General features: G+C 37.4%; 1 protein-coding gene across 1 annotated transcript in view; it reads left to right on the plus strand.

Annotated features, from left to right (window-relative positions):
- Positions 1-17,763, plus strand: part of LOC111517964 (monocarboxylate transporter 12) — a 502,474-nt gene that overhangs the window by 10,498 nt on the left and 474,213 nt on the right. The window contains exons 2-3 of the mRNA XM_074182742.1: positions 180-376; positions 10,069-10,330. Of these exons, the coding sequence (XP_074038843.1) occupies positions 180-376; positions 10,069-10,330 (459 nt within the window). The remainder of the gene's footprint in view (positions 1-179; positions 377-10,068; positions 10,331-17,763) is intronic.

Genomic DNA, 17,763 nt, shown 5'->3' on the forward strand with positions numbered 1-17,763 from the left:
TCGCAGTTCCCGTTGCTCTCACATGCATTTCAAAATATCTAAGAAGGCTTCAACTCCACTATTCCAATATGCCTTAAACACCTTATACACTCCTTGTTACCCTTTATGTAACAACTGGCCCCATTTAATTTTCATCCTTACAACTACGAGCGAAATAATTGTCTGTTTTCCACTTCCAGCTGAGCTAATCAAACCAGACAACCCCGAGAACGGACATTTGCCATCGCAAAAGTTTCACGTGTTAGCTCTTACGCGAATCGAGGAAACAATCAACGAGTCGGTTTCGGAGAGTCACGTTCACGGCGTGGGTCGCAGACCGAGCATCAAAGTGGACAACTGGGACTTCATCTACACGGAGAAGGTGCCCGAACCCCAGGTGAGTTATCAACAGGGTTAAAATCCACTGGTAGGTTTATGGAGCTCCAACGAATGGTAGTCGAATCAATTGGGAGATCTGGGCATCGGAAGGGTTTTTTAAGTTAAAAAAAAACTTTCTGTAAAACTGTGTTTGTCCTCAGATATATCGAGATTACAGTATGAATATTTAATCCTCCTGGATCAACTTGATGTGTGACAATTCTGAGTTTCTTGGGTTTTTTCTAGAAATATAACATCTGAACAGTTTTGCCTCTCATGTGAAATCTGAAGTTTTGTAGGTACATGTGACAGATTCCTCACGAAGAAACAACAACAAAGCCCATAAATACCAAACTGAATGTTGAAGTAGAACCAAATATGGAAAATCGAAAGAGAGATGAAATCGAAACCTCTAGCGTGGAATAAATGCCAAACAAGCACTTTTCCTAAACACCAACACTGCAACACTCTTCTCGACTCGCGCCTTTAGGAGATGAAGACTAACTCTGAAACAAGTCTCTATTCACATCTAACACGGTACACTTCCACATCCTGTCACACATCAATGATTTCGGGTAGAAATTTACGGAAAATTTCACACTTTGCTTTTTTCAGACTCTCGAAAGTAACCAAAAATCAAGCATCATCTACCAATTCCAACAATTGCAGACTGTTTTTATTTATTCTATGGCCGCTCTCCCGGGCTTGATGAGCGACACTAGATTAGATTTTTCTTGTCGCTGAAATCGGATATGAGCTCTGTGAAACGAGTCCTGATGACGTGCTTGGTCTGTATGATATATTTTTCTTAACACAGGCCTCACAATTCATTCTAGATACTTCATTTTCTGCGGTCTGCGATCTGCTTTCACGTTCAATTTTCAAAAATATGATCCAATCCGTGAGTATCTCTTAGTACATATGAAACGACAGTTAACTTTTAATTTATAGAAAGTTACTTGCTTCTGCAACAAGAATGTACCCCCGTGCCTTTGAAATTGTGGATCCCATATGAGACGCAAGTGTATGGTATTCAAACCTGATTGACCACCGGATTGTCGGTGGTCAATCCGACCAAGTGAAATGAATTCACCTTTTCATTTATAGGAAATTACTTGCAATGAATCTTCCAATGAGAAGAGGTTCCACAGGTACCTCATGGTTTCAATTCAATATTCAGTGCTACATTTGCTGCATATGTGTTCATTGAGACAGCTGAGAGGCTCTACCAATTTCCATATCTCCATGGATTGCCCTGATGATGATGGTTTTGGTGCCGTTATTATTTCGCGCCAAGCGAAACAAGCTCTGTTTCCAAACACCAGAACTACTTCATATCCTGAAGATGCCTACTTGGTGGGTGAAATACACGACTAGTAGAGTACTGAAGTTCTAGTACTCGTTTCGGGTTCATTTCATGGCAGAGATTCCATTCAGTCGATGCAAGATGGTGATTGAAAAGGGATGAGGCTGGATCTGATTTACTGACGAGCAAGCTCATTATAATTTGTTTTGTCGGACACACTTCTGTTCATGCTGCCTCATTAGGTATCGTGTCTTCAGGTGCACATATGAATGTGGAGATTTGATTGTTGACTGTGAATATTGTTCTATTGTCGTACTTCTCAAGAACTCGGTTTGATTTGTCGGTCACTCCTTGAATATGTAGAATATATTTCTGAACGACATCAACTCTCAAAAAGTTTAACGTGTTAGCTCTCACGCGAATCGAGAAAACAATTAACAAATCGGTTTCGGAGAGTCACATCCATGGGTAGGGTCGCACACCCATCATCAGAATGGACAACTGGAACTTCATCTACATCGAGAAGATGCGTGATTCCCAGATGAGTTATCAATTGATATACATTGATGGATTTCTGGGGATCCTACGAATGGCTGTGGAATCCTCGGACGGTTTGGATATCGAGAGGTTTTTTCAACTTCCGTTTCGTATTGGTTGAGTTGAGATTTGAAGCATCGAGATCGCAAGAAAAACGACAAGACTGATAGCAATGAGTATTTTCCATGAAAAATACTAAGTTCACCTTCATATAAGCAAATTCATTTAGGTTGGTATCAGCGGCATCAAAAGAAAATATCCAAACATGAGGTGAAAACAACTACCAACTGCATAGAATTGTGATGCACTGTTTGGAACCTTTGGTGTAGTTATGAATATTACTTGGGTTTTATCTCAACACCAAACCGTTATTTCAACACCTCGCCATGTGTTTTGAGCACCAAGTGATCATCTTCAAGAAGAAGATCAAACTGTTTGATCTTCCTCTTGAAGATGATCACTTGGTGATCAAAACACGTGTCGAGGTGTTAAAATAACGGTTTGGTGATGGGAAATAAACGTTCCAAAACCAAAACTTTCAATTTTTATACTATCTTCAATCACAAGGTCTTTTGAGGAAGCTGAAGTAGTACATAATGGAGTTGACAATAACTTCCCTTGATGTTTTTTGTGTTTTCACTGAAAAGTTCATCACAAAAAGTCATTGCGTAATATAACCCTTTGAACATTTCTATCAGTCAGTAACTTCTATTAATGAACTCAATGAATGAAAAATTAAATTTTCATTGTCGATATTACGAGTATTCAATATGGCTAATGATTTGGAGAAAAGTCGTTCTCCGTTTCTAAAACCTGCAAGAATACTTTCAGATACGGCTCTTTTTGAAAGTGTATGTATTTCTCTTGACAGACGTCACAAGAATGAAATTTTGAGATGTCACATTTGATTCACTCCGAGTATACACACACACAACGTCTCGTCTTAGCAATGGTTAACAGGTGCGATCCATGTACGCAAAGTTAGTTGAAAACCGAGAAAATTCGAGGAAAATTCACAAACTCCACATGAATATCAACTTATCTTCATGAAAGAAGGGACTTGCCGAACTGCCTATGAACATGGATTGAATCAGTAAGTGAATTGGAAAAAATATACAGATGGTCAAGACTGGAAAACGATGTGGGCGCCTTTTTTGTACCTTTAGAAGCCTTCCATTCATGGAATTTGGGAAATTCCTGTAGTATTTAAGTCGGATTTCATATGCTATATAAGCAATTCCCTGCATTGATTATTCCCAAATACAACAGAGCCGTATTTGCCCGGACTGCTTGAGTGCCATTTTGTCTCTAGATAACTGACTACGAGACAAGCTGATATTAGAGCTCAATACGCACCTAGTAAACAAGTAATTCACTGGATGTGTATCTAGGGATGTGGATATTGGATTCGATATGCCGGACGAAGGGGTCTCTATCTCCTAGATAACTTGAACAATTTTAGTAAAGGAAAAATCAACGGCATGTGGCAGAGTAAATAGAATTGGCAGACGTCTAAGATAATCACAAAGGATATTTGAGAATAGTCAAACCTAAATTATCAATAAACTCAACCAAAAGATTTTTCTGGAAAAGAACAAGTATTTCTTTGTCGCTTTCACATTGGACATACTCATCTTCCCCACTTCTATATTCTAATAGAAGGTAACGGAATACTATGTAATGTATATCATGAAAGTCAAAATGTTTCCCATTTAAAATTATCATTCTCACGCGTATATGAAGTACCAGTTAGAATTGAACAAATTTAAACTCCTCGAACATATCGCGAATGTGTCTGTGGCATTTATAATGAGATGATGGCCTGAAAACATATAGAGTACGGACATAAATAGTTCTCCTTCTTTCAACTTTCAAACAGCAAGATATCAGAGTCGGACAGAATTTTTTCGAAATTGTAACAGTTTAACTGCTTTTGTTGAAAAATAGCCTTCTGGGGTTTGCTGGCCCTCCTTCGATGCTATGGATTATTTCTGTGTATGGCTCCAGCTTCCTGAAAAAACATTCCCTAAAAGTGGCCGTCGATGGATATCTCTGAATACTTTTTACATCAACGCTGGTGTTCCCTAGGGATCCATATTGTCTCCGAACCTCTTTTTATTGTATATCAACTACATATAGGAATAAACCAAGAATCCAATGTATTGCTTTGCTGACAACAGCACAATTGTCTCGACATTCCGTTTGGATTCCAGGGTATCGGCTGCGGATGCAAATCTTCACCGGCAGCAAGAGTTTGCATATCTTAATGAGGATCTAGAAGTGATTTCAAATTGGGGTGAAACTAACCAGGTACAATTCAATACCACGGTTTTCTCCAGAAAGATAAATGTATCCGAACAGGACAGACAATTTCGCTTTCTGCTTCGATGAAATTGTTGGGGGTTGAAATGGACGTCATTATGACTAGGTACAATCATGTCGCTGGAAATGCAAAGGCTGCTTCTCAAAAGCTTGGAACACTGGAACCAAGAAAATATACAAACCTCAGCAATTTTTGATGCTTTATGAAGCTCAGATCAGATCTTTCTTGGAGTATTGTTCTCATATATGGAGCTCCGCCCCGAAGCATACCCTGAAGCTGCTGTATTCCATTCAAAAAAGAACCACCCGCCTGATTGGAGATACAAACATCACTTGTAACCTTGATAGTATCGAACATCGAAAGAAGGTAGGAGATTTGTCTCTCTTTTATAGACACTTCCACGGCAAGTGTTCAAGTGACTTGAGAAATTTTATTTCACCAAGAGAATTACATATCAGCCAGACGCGACGGACTGTGGCTGCTCATCCTTTTGAGGTTCAATTCAGTACAGCTAGAACTTCATTGTTCAACAACTGTTTCATTTGGAGAACTGCGTTTATATTGAATATACAGGGGTGCGCAAAAGTCCGGAATAAAAATAATATATTTTTAACCAGTATTTTAGGAAAAAAACACTGAAACACGTCAGTTGATTTCACGTTGGTTGTACGCATTTTTTGGCAATAAAATTAATTTTTTTTTCAACCCCTTAGCTGCAACCCTCTCCAACTTTTTTTTTCAAATGCAAACCGTGTATGGGCTCATTGAAAAGCTCGTGAAAAATGAAATCTGACCATACCCTTTATTTTTTTTACTCATGCGGTTACCACGAAATGAGAAAAAAACCAAAAAAGTTAGAAATACCTACTTAGTGCTATCTACGGGTGAATTAATGTTGCAAAAAACAAATAAGAGGTGATGATGTACATTACTCAACAATTGCTAAGGATCACCAGTACCTACTTTCTAAAAGTTTACAAACTTCAAGAACAGACCAACTGGGCCAGGCACCACAACAAATTTCATTGATTTATGTGTAAAAACTGATAACGTAATGTAGCATCAACATTCTGTGGATTTTATTTTTTCACCAAAAACTCACACATAAAATCAGCAATTGTTGACCAGTGTACCTCAAAAAGAGAAAAAGGTTATTGCATTTTTTGTACCAAAATGAATGCCCTGATAAGAACTATTGTCTTGATTCAGTTTCAAAATTGTGGCATTTCTGGGTGAAATTGAAATTGTATGTATGTTTAGTTAATTGGGTACCTTCAAAGTGTTCTTTTTGAATTTGCTAAACAAAAATGGTATTGTCAGAGAGGTAGCATGTCGAAGTCATGATATTGTTGGGATGTGGGGATAGAATGCGGAGTCAAATTGAGGTGTGTACTTTATTACTTTATTTAATGCAAAATATCCGGAAAATCACATTTCCCGGGCTACTGTGAGTGAGATCTTACACAAATTTGAAGAACATGGTACAGTGAAGGACTTGCCCAGAAGTGGCTGGCCACATGTTTTAGACGAAGATCAAAATTTGGACATTGCCGTATCTCTGCAGGAAGATCCACGTTTGTCAACGGTTTCATTAGCCAAAAACAATCCTGCGTCTAGACGTACGATTGGGAGGTTTGAAAACAGGAAAATACCACCCATATAAGGTATGTCTTGTCCAAGAGCTCTTGGAAGATGACTATGACAGGCGTTTGCAATTTTGTGAGGAAATAATGAGGCGATGTGACGAGAATAATGGGTTTCCACTGAACATACTATTTTCGGACGAAGCTACTTTTCATTCACATGGAGTAGTTAACAGGCACAACTATCGATTCTGGAGTCAGGAAAACCCACACTGGATATGCGAAGCTCGTACGCAGCGTCCTCAGGAAGTGAATGTATGGGCAGGCATCATCAACAACAGAATATTAGGGCCATACTTTTTTGAGGGAAACCTTACAGCTGCACGCTACTTAGATTTTTTTACGCTTTGAATTAGTCCCTGCTTCAGCTGTTATGTTTCAAATGAAGCAGATCCAGATATCCCCACTGAAACACTTTGGTTCCAACAGGACGGCGCTCACCCACATTTTGGTATTAATGTCAGAGAATATTTCGATGACATATTAGCAGAACGCTGGATTGGACGACGTGGTACAGTTGAATGGCCGCCAAGATCCAAGGATCCAAGATCCAAGGATATATGAAAGACATGGTTTATCAAAATGAGCCGGCTAATATTGAAGATCTGAAAAGCAGAATTAGAGTGGAATCACATAACAAACCGGCTGAGGTCATTCGGAATTCAGTAGACGGGTTTTACCATCGCTTAGGAGCCTGCCAAGTAGAGGGTGGAGGCCAATTTCAGCATCTGTTACGTTAATTCACCCGTAGATAGCACTAAGTTAGGTATTTGTAACTTTTCAAAAGAGTTTTTTGTCATTTCGTTATAACTACAAAAAAAATGAAGGGTATGGTCAGAATCCATTTTTACGAGCTTTTCAATGAGACTATACACGACATAGGTTTGCATTCGAAAAAAAAAGTTGGGGAGGGTTGCAGCTAAGGGGTTGAAAAAAATTCATTTTATTGCCAAAAAATGCGTACAATGTGAAATCAACTGACGTGTTTCAGCGTTTTTTTTCTAAAATACTGGTTAAAAAGATATTCATTTCATTCCGGACTTTTGCGCACCCCTGTCGTTCCTGAGAACGTTTCTTCAAATGGATTCAATCTCAAGCAATTCAAATCCAATGTGAACCACTACTTCCACACAGGCACTGCTCGTCGAGCGCCTTAGTGAATTTCCTGTAGTGCCTTTTGTTTTGTCCTTAAAAACCATCACTTGCCAACGAGACAACTAGATGGGACTATCAGCTTCTCTTCAAAAGAAAAGGGAGATGTTGTAATATCTCGTAATGGAACGCAATTCAATTCTCCATACAATTTATTTAGTCCAGTCATTATAGTAAGTTCACCTCGGAATTCGAGATACCCAGCTGTAAGTCTGTAAATACTTGTATATTGACACCCTAAAAGTTGTCTCAAAACCTACATATGGTAGGGTGTAAGCAACTATTAAATTTCAAGGTCAAAGGTCACAAAAATCGGTTTTTTGCGCTTTTTTTGGAAATATCTCATTTCCTATGGGTTTTTTGCTATTTGTATTCATTATCGATATTGTAGAATACAAAATTCTCTACAAATTTTGTTTAAAAAAATTTTTTATACGGTGAACCATTTTCGAGATAGAGGGCGGAGAGCACGCGGTCACAGCATCACTTCGGGTCAACCGGTGTCTCCGGTCGAAAACGCGCCATATATAGTTGATGAACTATCGATAAATCAATGATTATGAATATTCGTCAATTTTTATCAACTATTATATTATATTTTATAATTTTTTTCCTAACTTATCCACTTTTTATTCAGTATTAATTTATTCAACAACACTTACCTGCCCATGTAATTGCAGAATTGTTAATGAAAATATAGGAATTATATTTGAATTTTAACCTAATTAATATTTATAACTTCTTACATGATGAAAAAACAAATAAATTATGAATTAATCTTTTTATTAAAAAATATCATTGAATACATTTATTTTTATTGAAAGTGAAGAAATGGAATAAAGGGTACAAAAACTACAATTTATAATTTTAATCATCTTCTTCCTCTTCATCGTCGTCTTCTGGCTGCTGGTCTTCATTATCGTCTTCAACGACATTTGTCTCAATTTCTTCCATGATTTCGGGGTCAAAGGTTCCATCTTCGTTAATGTCGCTCTGATATGGTAGAGCATTGAGACAAGCTTGACCATTACATTGGCCACAAGTTAAAGAGCATTGCAAGCCCGCTTTCCTGCATCCGCATCGCGAACCACAACCACTCTTGCAGTTGCAGAAAATTGTATTTAGCAAATCTTCTGGAGCAGGTGGTAAAATTGTCATGATAGGCTCCAAAAAATCGTTTCGCATTGCCCAACCCCATACCTGGGGTTCCAAATCGTGTCCTAACCAAGTTTGAACTTGATAATATACACGGTCGAAATGTTGATGAGCAGCTGCACTTGTTGGTGGAATATTTGAAAGCTGCACAGGTTTATTAAGTTTTGTAGACTTGACGTAATGGATATAACGAAGATGATCGAGACTTTTCACAGATTTCGGAGCATTATAGACTGCCAATAAGGTTTGAGTTCCACTCTCTAATAATCTCTGGGCCGAACAATTTTCTTCCTCAAATGCTGCAGCTAGTTCATCCAAATTTGTCAGTTTCTCAAAAAATTTTAAAAATGATTTTTTTCTCTTTTTAAAAAGCACGGAAGTTGTGTCACAGCCACTTAATGCGTGCAGAAATAAAATATGTTTTTTAGAATGAGGATTTATCAAAACTTTTAGTCGAGTATATCTCCGTTTTTACATAACCATTCCCAACTTTTTTAAAGAAAATTTCTTGTTCGTAAGACAGTGTACGCCCAATTAAAATGACAATGAATCAATATCTTGTCCTATTATAACTGCAGTTTTTTTAGACTTTGATTCTTCAATTGCAGTTTCAACAATAAGAACATCCGCATCATCTCTGGCTTGTTTAGTAGTAATATTTGCAGCTTGTAATTTTTCAATTAACATATTAATGAACTTATTTTTGTTATTTCGATTTGATAAGAATTTTTCTTGAGTAACTGGTACAACCATTGTTTCATCGAAACAAACTTCATACGTTTTTGAAAGTGCAGCAGGTCTTCTCTGCTGCTCTATAGCTTTTACGTTCTCACTGTAGTCTGAATATCCGTCAAATACAACAATTATTTTGGAACTGTAATGCCTTTGTAAATAATTCATGTATTTATCAAAAATAATAAAAAAGTATCTTCTCTGCTCCATACAATATGAATAGATATAGATTTAATGCATGAAGAAAATGATAAAATATAATATAATAGTTGATAAAAATTGACAAATATTTATAATCATTGATTTATCGATAGTTCATCAACTATATATGGCGCGTTTTCGACCGGAGGCACCGGTTGACCTGAAGTGATGCTGTGACCGCGCGCTCTCCGCCCTCTATCTCGAAAACGGTTCACCGCATAAAAAATTTTTTTGGACAAAATTTGTAGAGAATTTTGTATTCTACAATATATATAATAAATACAAATAGCAAAAAACCCATAGGAAATGAGATATTTCCAAAAAAAGCGCAAAAAACCGATTTTTGTGACCTTTGACCTTGAAATTCAATAGTTGCTCACACCCTACCATATGTAGGTTTTGAGAAAACTTTTAGGGTGTCAATATACAAGTATTTACAGACTTACAGCTGGGTATCTCGTATTCCGAGATTCTTACCTAATTTAAGCTTAAATGACTGGATTAATTATCCTTGATATGCTGCCCCATTCGAACGTGGGGGAGGGGCGCTATTTACGTATGCATCTTATACCAGTTCATCTGAATGGTGAGACAAACACGTTGTTCATTATCCAATTTATGAAATGATTGAAAAATCATCAACAAGTATATCTTCATTTCAGATCCGGTGTCCCGTTCATCATTACAGTCTCACGTCGCCGAACGGTGCCGTCAAAGACACCCTCCTGCCCCCCGAGCTACCGCTGGACGCGCGAAAAACGACCACCCTAAGGAGACACTATTACCCGGAGGGCGGCTGGGGGTGGGTGGTGGTCGTGTGTGCGGTGTTGGTGCACATCCTCAACCACGGGGTGCAATTGGGGTGTTCGCAGCTTGTTATTCCCGGAGCGGAGAAGTTTAAAGTGGAAACTGTGCATTTTGCAGGTCAGTGGCACGATTTATTCGACTTGAGTGCTCATTGTTTCTTAGAAAATATTATCTAGAACGTTCGCGTTATTTTTTTGCTTAGAAACTTTTTGCTAATGGCCGTCAACTATGTGATAGCGATGTTGAATTGCTTCGGATGATCTTTATAGGGGTTAATAACAGAACCGGTGCTAGGCCGTTTGGGTAAATTTCAAACTGGAATTGTATAGTATTTCCAATACCAATTGGAACAGCACAGAGAAGGAATTCCCGCCTCGACATAGACGTCGGCATATTATTTTTTAGTGGTAGTTTTTCAGTTACTTATTCTTACAATCTGAATTTTTCCACCATGGGTGATTATGAAAAACTTCGAAATTCAAGTTAGTTGATTTTCGAGTCGAAAACTCTAAAATACAATAAAAACAGAAATAATCACAACGAATTCTCGTCAAACATATATTTACAAAATAATAGAGGCCAATAAAATTGCTAGAAAAATCAAAATTCTTCTTCGCTATATTCGGATGAGGTGGAATCATCATCGGGTTGAATAACGATCGGATTTATGAAACTTTGCACATAATATTTTTGTTCTCTTCTTTTATAACGTGGGCCACACAGTTCTTCCACATATCTCTATCACCTACTTCATTCACCACTTGCCTTATATTGTCAAGCACTACACCATTCAACGTCGGTGACTGATTACATTTCAGCAAGCTTTCTTTCATTGTGGCCCAAACCATTTCAATTGGATTGAACACACAATAATAGGGAGAGAAGCGTAAGAGAATATGACCACGTGTTTTACACATCGAATCAATAATATTCTCTCTTTTGAAATTACTTTATTTTATGGTCGCCAGTAATATCTTTTTCGTTGGAATCTTTTCGGGTATTTCCATGTCACGATTTCGCATGAAATCAAAAATATCTGCTTTTTTGTCTTATTGTTTGGTATTGTAGTCAATAACCGAGAATGATACGAAGCGTTATCCATAAAAATAACCGAGTTTGGAGGAATATTTGGGGGAAGCTGCGAATAAAGCCGCAGTGATATCTTCGTGGTAATCAGCAGACGAATCTTTTATATTTTTGGCCGACAGAAGCAAAGCCTTAGGTACGAAACCACTTTCATTCCAGGCATGCAAAATTATAACACGTTTGCCCCTTGAAGAAGGTGTGTTCAAAGCCCAATACTGGGTTTCGTCTACCCAGCCATATTTGACAACATCGTGGGTATCAAACCAAGTTTCGTCGAGGTAGATTATATGTCTGCTGGATTCTTGGTAGCTTTTTATTCGCACCAAATATTCTTGTCTGAGTTGAACAATGCGTGTCGATTCCATTATGACCATCCGATTGATCAATTTTTTATATTTGAAACCACAAGACAATAAGACACCTCGTTGAGTTTCTAAAGATATGTAATTGTAATCGGGATAGTCGAGTAATTTATACCAAATCATTTCCAAGGTTGGTACTTCATTTCTTTGGTATATACCATAAATTGTTCGCCGAATCACATCTTTTGCATCACCATCAACTTTTGCGAATTTTTTATTCCTTTGTTTTCGTTTCATTGCATAGTTAATGACATCCCCTATTTTAATGACTCGAAGAACTGTCGAACGAGACATTTCCGTTAACTGGCATATTCTATTCAAAATAGCATTCTGTGAAGTGTGACAGTTTTCCTTCTTCGAGCATTCATGAATATTTAAAATTACTTGCTGAACTTGAACATTTTCTTATTTTCAAATTCCGGATCCCTGTCGATTGACACAGATTTCTCACATGTAATTTTATGATTTGTTTCAAAAAGGTCTCCAGAAAGCCATATTGATGAAAGTACCTAAAAACACCAAGATTTTCACAAAAATCGGTTTAAGCGATGAGATTGAAACCTTTGGTGTAAAAGTTGAAAACTTTTTCTAGAGATCAATTACCCTAACAAAAAACTGATATTTTTGCACTCGACGCGCGTTTCGCTAATAAGGTTAGCATCTTCAGGAGACGCAAATTGATACTGAATCTAAAGACAAGGGTTAGCTGTTTATATACCTAAAGTTTTTCGGTCCGATGTGGACTTTGTTCGTTAAATGATGATTATCCTAATTGATTTTTCGGTAACTGCCTAGTGGAACCACTACTACCTGCAAATTAATTTGTCAACAATGGATTGAAAAGCGGACAAACAACAGTTCTGAATAGAAACTGTCCGTACCCATATCACATACAGCGGGTCCAAGCTCTACTACCTTGGGATTTTCAAACAAAATTGATATTTTACCAAATATTTCATTTGCAGACGAAGCAAATTTTTCACAAGATGCTATCATGAACTTTCACAATGACCAATTTTGGGTCAATGAAAATCCCCACGTCATTTTCAGCAACAATTTTTGCTGGAAGTTTCGGTAGAAATGATTGGTGTCTACCTGATTTCCCAGTTTTTTCTACCAGCAGGATTAACAAGTGAATCCTTTACAAACTTTTAGCGAAATCAATAATCTATTTTGTTATAAGAATGGCGATACTTGTGAGATGCAATATGTGGTTTATACACGACGGGGCTGCAGCTCATTTTAGTATTCTTGCTCGTCAGCATCTCAACATCACCTACTCTAATCGCTGACCACTGCGCAGGACCTCAAAATTGGCTAGCTCACAGTCCTGATATGAACCCTCTGGATTTCTATCAATGAGTTCATTTAAAGGCTTTTGTTTATAAAACACTAGATGTGAATAACTTGAGAAAGAGAATAATTGACAATTGCACTGTTATAAGGAATAATCCAGGAATTTTAAAGGTGTCATACAATCAATGACAAATCGATTGCAGTGGTGTATTTTATCAGAAGTTTATTATATGTTGTCCATGGATAGTTTTTAGAAGCGATATTTTTTTCTTGGAAACGACGAAGCTTCATATGAAGACAACACCATCGATGAAAAAGTTGTATTTTTAGTAGGATAATCTAGAAATATAAAAAACTTCGAAAAAGTTTCCCAATATTTTTGGCTGTGGTGCTCCACTGGACCTAATAATTTCAATCTAGTTAGGTGTAAATGAGCGCCCTATTACTCCAAATAACTGTAGCAAATTTCAACCAAATCGGTGTAACGATATTTTACAAACACCATTTTTTCTTTCAAACTTCAGCGTACCGTAGTTAGGAAACAACCCTGTAGTAAAGGAACCATGGCGTTACTCCGAATAATGTTCATCAAGCTAAGCCTCGGCTTCATTAGTATTTTTTGGCCTAACAATGCTTCGTCAACATACGAAATTCCTCTTTATCAATTTTTTTTTCAAACTTCACTCAAAATGTTCTGTCTCACAAAATAATAGTCCGACAGCTGTGAAATTTGTACATTTGTCCTTTGAAGATTAGGGTTGACTGAAAGTCATATAGATCCACTACAAGTGGCTCCATCTGTCTGTTAGCCCACAAATGTTTCAACCCACCTAGAACCGATTTATATACATAATTTGTTCGCAGCATTTCTGCGAACAAGTCCTCCTCACAGTAAATAAGCAGAATCATCTATAAATATTGGTTTCCCTGGTGGCTTTTCTGCGAATGATAATATTTATTACGGCGATGTCAAAAATACACAGTTATACAAATATTTCCAGAGACTTGTATCAACAAATAATAAATATATCACCCATTCGTGAGATCGAAAATAAACCCATTCAGTTCAAAATTCTTGTTTTTACACGATGCATTCTTGCAGTATGTTGAATGCATCGGGACTTTTGAGACATTACGTTCATGGTCAATTAAGTTTCCAGACCTTTCTCTGCGTGTTATCGTATGTGTGAACAATAAAAACGATTCTGTTCAGAATATAAAGTACCTACTTTCATTTTCCGTCGATCTAAAAAACCCCAGCAAAAATTTGTTTGGTTTTTGTTGGTTTCCCGATTTTTGGTAATAAAATTGTTTCATTCATGAGGATAAGGACAGGGTGTTATTTATTTCAAAGGGATATCGCCACTGCAGATGATGGTTGAATAATGGAAACTCATGTATGTGACGTTTTTTATGAGTATTATTGGAATGTATAGTGCATGAAGAAGTTTTGAGGTGTTGTTAACAGAAAACAGAAACAGAAAATTCAAAAATTTTCAAATATCATCTTCCGAAGAGAATGTTTGTTTACATTATGAAGAGCAGATGACGATAAACAAATAATTAACTAGCAAATTCCTTCAAATTGAGACTTTTCACAATTTCTGGATATTACGGAATTGGTATAATAATGATATTAAAGCATATCACTATTATACCAATGATATAGGTAGCATAATGATAGCAAATTCATTGATTTTCTTCAATATGAAACGTCACATGGAGATTCCTTCATTGTTATTGTTTCTGAAAGGGATTGTGAGAGTGATATATACAGCTGTTCAGAAATTATACCAGAAAGGATGCCAAAAACAATCCATATATTCAAGAAAAACATGTGAACAATCTTTTTTTTTTTGTAGAAATATGTTGATGAGATAGATTTACATTGCAATTAATTCGCCTTCGTATAATATCGCTAAATGGTTGACAAAAGAATTTGAAAATCTCCCGATCGGCCCAACCGATGCGAGTGTTAAAAACTCACAAGAATTCATAGAGAAAATAAAATATATTACATTAGGAGAAGGCGAATTTTGGTATCGTTCGATGTGAGTTCCTTATTTCCAAGCGTCCCAATATCACAAGCTCTAGAGTGTTTGGGGGATCTTCTGAAATCGAACAACTTAGCAAATGAAGCTGTTGAAGAATACATTCAACTCACCAAGCTTTGTATGGATCAAAATTGTTTTCAATATAATGGCTCATATTATGAACAGCGTGAAGGAACGGCTATGGGTAACCCATTGTCTCCATTTATAGCGAACCTATTCATGGGTAGGTTTGAGACGGAAGCTGGGAAAGAACTCAGTTACTTCCCTAGGGTCTGGATCAGGTATGCTGATGACATATTCGCCGTAGTGGATACAAGGATAACCAGAATCGAGAATGTCCTTTCAGCACTAAACAACAGGTGTAAGAGTATAAAATTCACATATGAAGTAGAAAAAGAACGAAAGTTGCCGTTTTTAGATGTATTGGTCATAAGGAACCAACAGAACGAAATAGAATTTGACATTTACAGGAAAGACACGGGCACTTTCAGATACATTCCCAATGACTCGAATCATTTTCCACAACACAAAATGGCGGCACTGCAATTTCTGGTACACAGGTTAATAACTTTTCCTTTGAAGATGAAAAGAAAGTGATTTGGTATGTAGCTGAAGCAAAGGGTTTTAACCCAGATATAGAAAATGCAAGTTTAGGGAAGCACTTCGTAAATCTTCAACGTTTCAAAAAGAGGAGAGTAATAACAAGTTTATAGTAATCCCATATGAACCCCAATACACGAGAGGGCTACAACAGATATTCGATAAAGTAAATATGAAAGTTGCATATAAAACTTCTCATAAATTGCAACAGCTTCTTGGTAATCCAAAAGATAGACTAGAAAACACAGAAAGGTCGGGGATTTACGAAATCAGTTGTCAAGATTGCAACAGCAAGTACATCGGCCAGAGCCGACGAGCGATTAAAACCCGCTTCAAGGAGCATTGTGCACACATGAAATACGGAAGGATAAAAAAATCCAGTGTCGCCCAACATGCCTCAGACAAGGACCACAGAATTGGTGAAAACAATCTGAAACTGATTAGGCATGTGCATGCCACCAGGCTACTCGATGCATGTGAGAGTCTAGAAATAGCAAAATGTAAAAACAGCATGAATGGCGATAAGGGACCCATCCCGTTTAGCCCGCTTTTTAATCTTCTATTAGGAAGAGAATAATTACTAAGAACTTGCAGGTAGTTAATTACCGAGAAATTCCATATTGGACTTCAGGTATACAACCTCAGGTAACAAATTTTAGTATATAAGGACCAACCAGACTAGACTAGGTATCATTTTTCTCCTCCTGAGGATGCAAACTTTGTTGGCGAAACGCGCGTCGAGTGCAAAAAAAATATCAGTTTGGTGTTGGGGCAATTGATCTCAAAAAAAGTTATTCATATGAAATGAGATTTACCTAATGAATTTATTCTTCGAGAATACTTGGAAATACCGCTCACAACGACTTTTCATCTACGAAGAATAATTCAATCAAATGAGTGGTTGAGGTACATGGAAGTTTGTTGGAAATTTTATCATACCTAAATATGATGATACTTCTGAACAATTTGAAGAAAACGCATTCATTCGCTCTCAAATCTGAATTCATCCTATCAAGAAAAGTATAAATTTAATATTTTTGTCAATATCTTCGAATTGACTTATCTGTCCTATTCACAAATATTGATAGGTGAAATCACCGTACTTTTTGGGATTTGAGTTTTCAGAAAACAGCAAAATATGATTTCGCCTGAAAAATATATGTTTCCATAATAATAACATATGAGCATTCTACATTATTTGGGTGCGGAGAGACGTATACTCACCTTGGGAAGAAAAGGCCAAGAAGTAATTACTTACAGTAAAGAACTCTTTCCGCGGCCAATACAAGCACAAACTTTGACACATCTGGTCATCGAAACTGTTAGAAAAGGTAAAAGGTTGCTGTCACAAACAGCTTACCGTGCCGATCCCACTCCATTCTTTTGAAGTGACCTTGAGAGGATATGTATCAACTCGACGTAAATACTCCCAAAATAATGTACCTCCATAGGAGTTTGAATCTCGAATCGTTCGATCCATTGTTATATATTCCTCGATAATTGGGTTAGGTTAGGTCCAAAGTGACTGAGTCTATTCGACCCTCTACCGAAACCTGCAAGGGTTTATTGCGGCTCACACCTATTCATACTCGACCAAATATACCCAGCTTCTTAACGAAACTGATTAGTTTGCATGGTGAGTGATCTTTCAGGTCAGATAGTAAGACTATGGCTCTGCCGAACTGAAAATCTGATTCGATCCCCAGCGGAAAGATTCTGGAAGATTCTGCCAGGAGTCCATAAATCTTCTTGCCATTCAGGCGTTCAATGTTTGTTTGGCAAAGCCTATAGCGATTCCAATGACAGGTTCTGGTAGGATGAAGCTGCTTGCAGCACCCTCCTTTGCAACGGAATCAGCAGCCTCATTGACTTCCAGGTCAATATGGCCAGGAATCTAGACCAGAGAGAATCTGTTATGTCTTCCTACCGAGAAGAATCGTTTTTGGCAATTTGCTACCAATTCAGAGATTGCTTGGTAGGAGCCAAGAGCTTTCAACGCCGCTTGACTGTCCGAGAATATTTTTATTGACTTGTGTATGAGGTTGGATTCTTCCAATCTCTCTGCACACAATTCAATAGCGTATACTTCCGCTTGAAATACAGTCGCATAGGTCCCTAGGCAGGTTAAAATCTCCGTCCTTGGTCTGCGACT

The sequence above is a fragment of the Leptinotarsa decemlineata genome, unplaced genomic scaffold (assembly GCF_025532065.1).
Source record: "Leptinotarsa decemlineata unplaced genomic scaffold, Ldec_3_MD MMD2_tig00026328_RagTag_RagTag, whole genome shotgun sequence".
Lineage (NCBI taxonomy): Eukaryota > Metazoa > Arthropoda > Insecta > Coleoptera > Chrysomelidae > Leptinotarsa > Leptinotarsa decemlineata.